The sequence below is a fragment of the Benincasa hispida genome, chromosome 3 (genome assembly GCF_027475165.1).
Source record: "Benincasa hispida cultivar pf3 chromosome 3, pf3_genome.v1.1, whole genome shotgun sequence".
Lineage (NCBI taxonomy): Eukaryota > Viridiplantae > Streptophyta > Magnoliopsida > Cucurbitales > Cucurbitaceae > Benincasa > Benincasa hispida.
The window spans coordinates 35,805,193-35,815,111 of NC_143480.1; the positions used below are offsets into that span (position 1 = coordinate 35,805,193).

Sequence of the window (9,919 nt, forward strand, 5' to 3'; positions counted from 1 at the left end):
TTAAAGGGAAGGAAATTTCTAAGTATTAAGTAGATTTTCCTTGAATAATTTAAGTTGAGCTTTAATTGGTAAAATTGTAATGAAATTTGTATAATAAGTAGGTTGATGAGAAAGTTAGTAAGCAATGGTGAAGAAAAGGATGGAAATTTGAAAAGAAAAATATGGAATTTATGTGAAATTCGTTATGGTTGAAGAAAGGATTGAAGAACTGAGAAAAAATATGGAAAATTATTTGGGAAAAATCTGGAAAATTCGTATAAAAGTGGCACAAAATGGTGGGCAAACGTGTAAAAGTTATACGGAGACAAACAAGGTTCACAGTAACTAACAACAAGATTAGCAAGATTGGAGAGAAAATGGGAGAGAGCAAGATTGGAGAGAATGAGATCTTGGGAGAGAAAATGGGAGAGAGCGAGATTGGAGAGAGCAAGACTAGCGAGAAAGTGGGAGAGAGCGAGAGTAGAGAGAGAGAGATTTTGAGCGAGAAAGTTGGAGGCAGGGAGATTTTGAGCGAGAAAGTGGGAGAGAGCGAGAGTGGAGAGAGCGAGACCAGCGAGAAAGTAGGAGAGAGCGAGAGTGGAGAGCGAGAACAGCCTGTGCGTGCAGCAACGCCTCGTCCGGTGCTGTTTTCGAACGCCTCACCCACGCAAACGTCGAAGGGCCTCGCCTATGCATCGAACGGCCGGGCAAGCACCTATGCGTTGAATTTGGCTGCGTTATTGTGGATTATGCGTTGAGAACCCTAAGTTAAACACATACGGAGGGCGAGGTCACAAGGGCAAACGTCAACCAAACCATGTGTCTTCTTGGGAGAAATTCTTAAGGGCTAAGGAATTGTGGTGGACGCATATGAAGAAGACACTTTGGGCCAAGATAATGCAAGCTTGCGTTGATAAGGGGAGAGGTAAACACTTGGCCATGTAGCCAAGTAGGTGGTGTCAAAACTAGGGAAAATTTGGACGCCTATAAATAGAGCCTTTGGAACTTCATTTTCAAATAAAAAAATCAGCAATTACGTAAAAGTGAGGGAGAGCAGTGAGGATTGAGAAGAATGCATCAATTTTGGACGAGGAGATCTCCCAATATACTCGTGTGTTTGGAGTGATTCCAAAGCCATCGGAAAGCTCTGGAAGTCTATTTTTCAGAGTGGGCTGCCGAAGGGAAAAACTTAAAGGTACCGGGCTAGATTGAAAAGAATGCAGAAGGGTCAAACTGTCGGATCAGTTTGGGCCAGTCTTGAAGATTCTGTGATTCCGGCAAAACCACAAGAAGTTATGAGCTAAAATTTTAGGTTAAGCTTCATGAGACATTTTATAATAAGTTTGTAGAAGGAAGTATTTCAAAATAAGATTCAGAACAATGAGTAATCTAAGCTGTAAATTGAATATGGATTTTAGGGGTGAAAATGAGCCCAAGGAGCCACTAGAGTAAAAAGCTCCTAAGAAATCAAGGTGAGTGGCTAACATGTTTTGACTAAAATATTTTGCTTAAACTTTTTGATTACAACGTATTATAGAAAGCATGTTTTCAAGAATATTCTCATGCCTACTAGTTTTATGAAGTGATTTCCAAGCAAGTTGTGAATTATGTTTTGAACGCATGCATGTGTGAGAAATTGTTGAAAAACTATTTATTTGTGTTGATTTGATCCAGCATGCGTTAGCATCTTTAAAGTCATGTTTTATGTGTGTTATACTTTACATGCTTTAAAGAGAAAAGTCGTTTATGACTAGTTTTACTAAAATGTGATACCGAAGGACATTTGAGAAGGTATCTACCTAACTAGATACTGAAGGACATTTGAGAAGGCATCTATTAGTACTGAAGGACGTTTGAGAAGGTACCAAGCCAACGGGATACTGAAGGACGTTTGAAAAGGTATCCTAATAGCTTGATACTGAAGGACATTGAGAAGGTATCTGAGCAGAAGTACCTAATGTGTGAGTGTACTTAGTGTGGCCTCAGGTGAATAGAGTCAGAGATTAAGCAAAAAGATTCTCTCTGGACTAGTAGTTGGTGTTGGGATTGTTTTACCCACAGTAGGGTATGTTGGATTGAGAAATGATTTTATTCTTTTATGATTAAAGCAACTTTATATGTTTTACGCTTGGAAAATGTTTATGTTGCAGTACAAGTACTGTAAAAGTTTATGTTTCAGTTAAAAACTCATTACTGAAATCATGCATGAGAATTTACTATGTTTTCTCGGTCACTCACTGGGCGTAAGCTCACCCTGTTTTCAAATGTTTTGTTTTTTCCCCCACAGGTAGCGGTCAAATCCTCTGAAGATAGCTCTGCATCTGCTCTGCCACTAAAGGACCAAAAGACTTGTAATCGTTTGCTAGGTGGTTACTGTTAATATTGTACACATGTTACTATTGTTCATATAGGGACTAGGGTTTGTGGGTTTTGGGACTTGTAAATCTAGTGTTGTAATGACTCTAAACATATTATGTTTCTAAGTTAATAAATTATGGGTCTAAAGACGTCCCGTTGCATATGAATTATAATTGGTATCAGAGTTATTCCGCAAGAGTTATTAGGTAGTAAGTGTCAGCCCAAGAGTTCGTAACTGCTGCAATCACGCCTTTCTCTAGGCTAAGAAGGTGGTCTGGGGCGGAGTGTGACAAAACTCTAAGGAATCGGACTGGAGAGTGAGGAAAATACAGAATGGCCAATCTTGATGTTTTGATGATTCCGGCCAAACCACGAGGAGTTCTGAGCTAATATTTTAAGGTAAACTTTCTAAGACATTTTAAAGCCTGTTTATAGAAGAAAGTATCTCGGAATAAGGCTTAGAACTATGAGTAATCTGAGCTTTGAGTTGAATCTGGATTTTAGAATTCAAAAGGGAGCCCGAGGAAACCAAGGAACTTCTAAGAGGAAGGTTCCTACCCGACCAAGGTGAGTGGTTAATTTCCTTTAAGTCTTAAGCATATATTAGAGAGTTTATATATATGCTTATGTTATGAATGAGTAATTAACATGAGAGTGAGATTATGTGATCGGGATGGTTAGGGCGTCAATAGACCTAGTTCTTGAGCCCCGAGTGGAACCTCACGGGATGGTCAGGGGACCGAGAGGTTTAGCTCCTGAGCCTGTGGGAGGAACCTCATATGAGATGGTCAGAGAGCCAGTAGGCCTAGCTTCTGAGCCCATAAGCGGGGAGTTATGTATACATAGAGGACATAGAAGATACAGGAAACAAAGGAAACACAAGAGAGTAAGCATTTATGATCGGTATCAGCTAACTATCTACCGTGTGTAGGTAGAGTTTGAGATCAGACTCATTCAAGGCTGAGGCTTGAGTATTAACCTCGTATATATGATATGCTTGTTATTTATGAGTTGAAATAGACTCTAGAAATTGCTTACTACTCACTGAGCTTTGTGAAGCTCATTCTTTTCTTCTATGTTTTCCTTCCCAGGTAGCGAAAGGTGATAAGTTCCAAGGTGCTGCTAAGGTCAAGGTCTGCCACAGGCACAGTCACACTTCTGGGTTTTAGAGTTGTTGATGTAAACTTTGTAGTTGAAGTCTTGGAATTATATAAACATTTCACTGTTGTAATAAAATGAGCTTAATCAATTAGTTGTTGTTTATTTCCTTGACTTAAAATATACTGAGAGTTGAGGTTTAGATGGGTAGTAGGTATCACAAAAGGGTGGTATCTACAGTCCCTCACGCCTCTCCTCGGGCTCAGGAGACGGGCTCGGAGCGGCATGTGACACCGCCCCTATTCCATTCCCCGTCCCCCCGGATTTCCTCACCATCATTTTTTTCTAACAATATTTTTATTTCAATTAAATATATATTTTTAACAATTCCTTAAACATATCCAATACAACTTTCATTTAAATAAAATATTATCAATTTTGGTAATAAAAACAATAAGATACACTCAATTTAAAAAGATATAATAAAAATGCTAAATTCTCATAATTTTTATAAATTAAAATTCAACAATTAGAACATCATATCTTAATATTACAACATCCAAGGAATTAAAAGTCTTAAACTAAAATAATTAAAATCTCCATAATTATTCTAACAAAGTCTACAATATATATATATATATATATATATATTATAAATTTATAACTTATATACAAAAGTCGGGGTAGGGTGGGGTTGGGGTGGGGCCGGGGTCCAGGAATATATTTTTCGTCCCCGACCCCGAATTGCAAACGATTTTTTTTTTCATTCCTCGTGTATTCGGGGATTCCCCACCCCGTTCAGGGCGGGTCCAGACCCTATGGGGTTTTTAGACATCTAACCTGACTCTTGGGCCCAACCAATTGGATTTGGGTCTTATTTGACATTTGGGTCAAATTAAGCTTATTTTTTTTAGTTCAATTAGACTTTAGCCCAAATATAATATCAACTTTTTTAAACTTTTAAAAAGTGACCATTTTAATCCCTAGAAATGAAACAAAAATGAAAATTAAAGGACTAAAATGGTTATTTTTACAAAATACAGTGATCAAAATGAATATTTTGATAGTACATGGACCAAAATGAACCAAAACCTAAAGTTTGAGGACCAAAGAAGTATTTAAACCTACTTTTTAGTAAATCTTAATTTTAGTTTTTGTTTGTCTAAGCATCATAAATTTAGTCCCTCATATTAGTTTATAGATGACTTTTTTTCAAAAACTTTTTATTATCTTTTAACATTTCTAAAATTTTAGAAACATATCTATATATTGTATTTTTATTGAATGAAAATTATTGTTATTATTTAATAAAAATTAATTATAAATATTAAAATTAAGATATATTAAAATCACATGGATTTAGGACTAAAATGTTATTTTAAACTTTTTTTTAAAAAATATCTTTTCGGAATTTGAGGGCAGTTGTGGATAAATTCTAGTATAAATATATGAATCCCCATAATCATCAGTTTGAAGCACAGAGGAAGAAAGATAACGCTGAATCCATGGCAGACCGTAGCGTGATGCCTCGAGTGGAGCCCTACGATGCCGTACACTCGGCCGATCTTGACGACGGCGAGAAGTTTCTTGCTGGTGCGATCAGAAGGCGAAGAGAGAATTCCAAATTACCGCCAATGTGTTTGCGTTATGGACATATCCTGGCTGATAATCAGCCTTCCGACGCCACTTCCGAGAAGCAACAAGATCTTTATTGTTCGCCTGAAGTCGATGGCGAAGTCCTCGGCGGCCAAGAGAACGAACACGGCGAACGTGTTTTCGAAATATACTTTTCCCAAGATAACCATGATTATCTCGTCAAATTAGCTTTTGGTCCAGTGAATGAATTATCTGATGAAGATTCGCAGCAAGAAGAAGGAGAATTAGAAAGCGATTTCTACAGCGACGATGGAGAAGAAACTTACGAAGATTACGAGAACGATGATTATGATGAAGAAACTTTCGAAGATGAACAGAGCGACAACGACGAAGAACTTACCGGTAATCGCGTTTGTGAATTATATTTTCCAGGAGATTGTTACTATGTCGTCCGATTAGTTTTTGAGAAAGAAGAAGACGACGACAGGTTTCTTGAGGAAGAAGATGAGTTTCTTTTCAAAAAACTGCAGCGAGCAGCCGGAATTTCATACGGCGGAGATGAAGTTCCGGCAATCGAGAACAAATCCTTCAGTGATCTACCGGAAATTGTATCGGAGAATTCACGGAAACTGATGGAATTAAAAATCGAAGACCGTGATGATATTAGAATCGAGTATCCAGAAACGGCAAATGAAATAAAAAATGGAATTGATGAAGATCAGTCGTCTGGTACTTTTGTCGATCCTCTGATGATATTAGAACAACAGAATCATCTAATAGCACGGATTGTGTGTGATCATCTGCAGCTTCATTCTTCCGCCTGAATTACAGCTACGATTTGCTTTCTAATTTTGCATTATTCATCTTTTTCATCGATTAACTATGAACTTTCTCCCAAAGGATTTGATTTTTTTTTCCTTCCTTTTTTCGACTTCTAATTTCTTGATTCCTTTCTTCTTTGTTAGTATTCAATAAAAATGCTTTAGACATGAGTAGAAATCGGTTTAATAAAATTTCAATATGAGAAAAATTAGTTAGAAGATTGATGTGATTTTAATCTCTGATTATGGTTTTAATTGATCTCTTTTTTTGATGATGTTTGCATGTGATTAAAATTATTTTCAAATCAAATATTCTCCTACTACGTTTTTTTTAAAAAAAATCAAATCAAGATTCTCCGATACCAAATTAAATTAGACTATAAAATTAGTTTATATGATTTAATAAGATTCACTTAAATAATCTTTATAGTTCTAACTTACTTTAGGGAAAAATTCAAAATACTTTTACACTTTCTCTTTTGTACCCAATTTTTTAGGTGGTATAAATTATGGTTAGATAAATTATTTATCTTTCTCCATGATTTGAGAAATTATAATTAAACAATTTGATGTGATGTATAACTATTGAAAAAGTATTCTTATGTTACATCATGAGAGTCTATTTAATTAAAATTTTAAACTCTTTACCAACTATCCAAATTAGAAATTTCATCTTTTCTCTCAAGATTGCTATCACAAGTTAGTAGAATCTGACAAAAGATTGTTATAAAGAAAGACTAATCTTTTCCTATATACAAAATTGAAAAATTGAACTCCAATAAAATATGGCAAAATGAGCATAACTCAAAATATGTTAGTGTTAGAAAACTCTAACCTTAATATTTTATTTTAAAAAATCTAATAAATATAAATTTAATAGATAAAAAAATTGAAAATTTTCAAACATATTTGACCTTTATTAATAAAAGGAGTGTTTGACCCACCAACTTTATAAGATATTTAAATATTTAACGAAACTGTTATTTTTTAAGTTATTTAAAATTTGACCAAAAAAACAGAAAAAACGAAAGACAAAGTAAGAGGAAGAAGATATGGTTTTCGTTTTCCCTTCCGTTCGCTTTCCAATTTGCACCATGTGAACACAAACTTCCACTCCAAAGTCCAACTTCAATTGCAACTTAGCAAAATATCTCCCATAATCACATCTCCCATTTCTCTATAAGATCTTCAATTCCATGCCCTGCAATTATGAAAAGCGCAAGATTCAGCATCAGAACTGGACGAAGAAGACTATCACCGATGACGAATTTCGTCGTCCAAGTTCTACTGGGCCGATGGTTCACCGTCTTCGCGTCTTTACTCATCATGTCCGTTTCCGGCGGCACCTACATGTTCGCACTTTACTCCGCCGACATCAAATCCTCCTTGAATTACGATCAGACCACTCTCAACCTTATCGGCTTCTTTAAGGATCTGGGTTCCAATGTCGGAGTCTTTTCCGGCCTCATCACTGAAATTACTCCGCCTTGGGTTGTTCTCTTCATCGGTGGGGTGATGAATTTCTTTGGGTGTTTCATGATTTGGCTTTCTGTCACTCACCGAATCCCCAAACCCAAATTGTCCGCCATGTGTTTGTTTATATGCCTAGGTGCCAATTCTCAAACCTTTGCTAATACAGGGGCTTTGATCCCTTCTGTGAAGAATTTCCCTCAGAATCGAGGTAATATATTGGGTTTATTGAAAGGGTTTGTTGGGTTAAGTGGGGCAATTTTGACTCAGATTTACCATGCTTTTTATGGGGATGATTCTAAGGATTTTATCTTGCTTATTGCTTGGTTGCCTACTGCTGTATCCTTCCTGCTTCTTCGGATTGTTAGAGTAGTGGAAGTGAACCCAATATTCAAATCCAATGATCTAAAAAATTTCTATTCTATGCTCTACATTTCCCTTGGTCTTGCTGGCTTCCTCATGATTTTGATTATTATTCAAAATGAACTCATGTTTACTAGAATTCAGTATTTGGGTTGTGCGTTTGTTCTCCTAGCCTTTCTTTTTCTTCCCCTTGTTGTTGTTATAAGAGAAGAATTCAGCATTAGGAAGAGGAAATTGCAAGGTGTGGATTTAACTTCTTGGCTTCCAGTTCCACCAGACCCATCTCCAGCTGAATTACCATTGCCTAGACCTTCAAATTCTTCAAGTTCTTGCTTTGAAAATGTTTTCAGACCGCCGGAAAGGGGAGAGGACTACACCATTTTGCAAGCAATCTTCAGTGTAGATATGTTGATTCTGTTTGTTGCTACAATTTGTGGGGCTGGTGGGACTTTGACTGCAATGGACAACTTGGGTCAAATAGGCAGCTCCCTTGGCTACTCAACCCATACCATTTCTACTTTCACTTCTCTAGTGAGTATATGGGGCTTTCTCGGTCGAGCATTTTCGGGTTATGCTTCTGAATTCTTATGGACGAAGTATAACTTCTCTCGCCCTTTGTTCCTCACTCTTGTGCTTCTTCTCTCTTGTGTTGGTCATCTTCTAATTTCCTTTGGAGTCCCAACCTCCCTTTATTTTGCTTCAGTGATCATTGGATTTTGCTTTGGTGCACAATGGCCGTTGATTTTCGCCATTGTTTCTGAATTATTTGGCTTGAAATACTATGCAACTTTGTATAGCATAAGCGGCATTGCTAGCCCAGTTGGCTCATACATTTTCAATGTGAAAGTAGCTGGCTATTTATACGACCAAGAGGCTAGAAAGCAAATGGCAGCCATTGGTCTTAAAAGTGTTGCTGGTAGAGACTTAGCCTGTGTCGGCGTCCATTGTTACAGATTAGCTTTCCTTATAATCTCTGCTGCAACCGTGTTCGGTTGTGTTGTTTCATTCATTTTGGTCCTTCGAACTTGGAAATTCTACAAGGGTGATATCTATAAGAAGTTTAGAGAGGAAAGAAAGGAAGCAGAATGATTAAGTTAGTATTCCTGCTATAGGCTTGCTTCTTCTGTGTAACGCTTTGTTCAACACACTCCGCGATCTTGTTATTTTTCTTCTGTTCCAACTTCTGATAAAGAAGAAATTACAGCCGGAGCCAGGAATGTGAAAAGATGGAAAGTTGTTCTAGTATTGTAAGCTTTGTGAAGGGTAAAATGTTGTCTTTTGTTGTGGCAAAGATGGAGGGTAAGATCTTCATTTAGGGTATTTTTCTTAGTGGTATTAACACTGTTGATACGATCCAAATACGAAACTGAACTTGTCGCGCGGCTTGTGCTCAGAGGATCAGGAATGGTGAATTGCCATTTGCTCAGAAGCCACAACTTATGGAACAGGTGTTTAGTGTTTACTTTTGTTCAATATGGAGATTGTTCATCTTAGTTCTATCAGAAGCTTTCCTCTTTTGCTTATCAGTCAGTTAAAGAAGAAAGCTAAAAGTATTTATGAAAGAGGATAAAGCCATCAAGAATATTTCAGAATAGGATATTTGTCCCATTTTTTGGGGGGGCTCCAAAAATTGTGAGGGTAGGAATCGAAACATCGATCTTTTAGATGGTAATTAGTGGCCTTATCTGGCTTGGATTGGCTTGGTAATAGGTTACCTGAAGTTCCTTTTTGTAAGTCTATGTACCTTTGGAAATCATCTTTATACAACCACAACATTGAACTAATTAAGTTGCTTAATTGCAAAAAAGTCACCTTTATATTGGCTGGTTTTCTTATCTGCTTTTGGAAAAGAATGTGTGTGAATGAGTTGTTCTTGTCTTGCTTCCCTCTTGCAAAGTTATGGACTCTTTAAAAGACTTTGTCTCATTTGAGCAAGCAATCTTCTTCCCAGTTCTTGTGACTTCTTTAATGAACATGCAGGCATAGGAATCCTTACCATTTGATGGAGGGCCAGAATTTTTAGTATTTCCAATTTTAATCAATCATGATATTGAAAAGAAAAGGTTAAATTACAAATTTAGCCTAAGTTATGTTTAATAAATCTTTTGTGCTCTAAAAATTTTCAAATAAATTTCCATATTTAAATATTGATAGTAATAACATGTTTGGTTTAAATCACTTTTAAAACATACATCAATTTACCAAATAATACTAAGTTACTTTTTCTAAGTTTG

The 9,919-nt window shown here is 36.5% G+C and overlaps 1 protein-coding gene across 1 annotated transcript; it reads left to right on the forward strand.

The window, feature by feature from the left end:
• Positions 1-6,874: 6,874 nt before the first annotated feature.
• On the forward strand, positions 6,875-9,469 carry LOC120073920 (protein NUCLEAR FUSION DEFECTIVE 4-like). Its single transcript, XM_039026839.2, has one exon. The coding sequence runs from the start codon at positions 7,062-7,064 to the stop codon at positions 8,772-8,774; it is 1,713 nt and encodes a 570-aa protein (XP_038882767.2). The 5' UTR covers positions 6,875-7,061; the 3' UTR covers positions 8,775-9,469.
• The last annotated feature ends 450 nt before the right edge of the window (positions 9,470-9,919 follow it).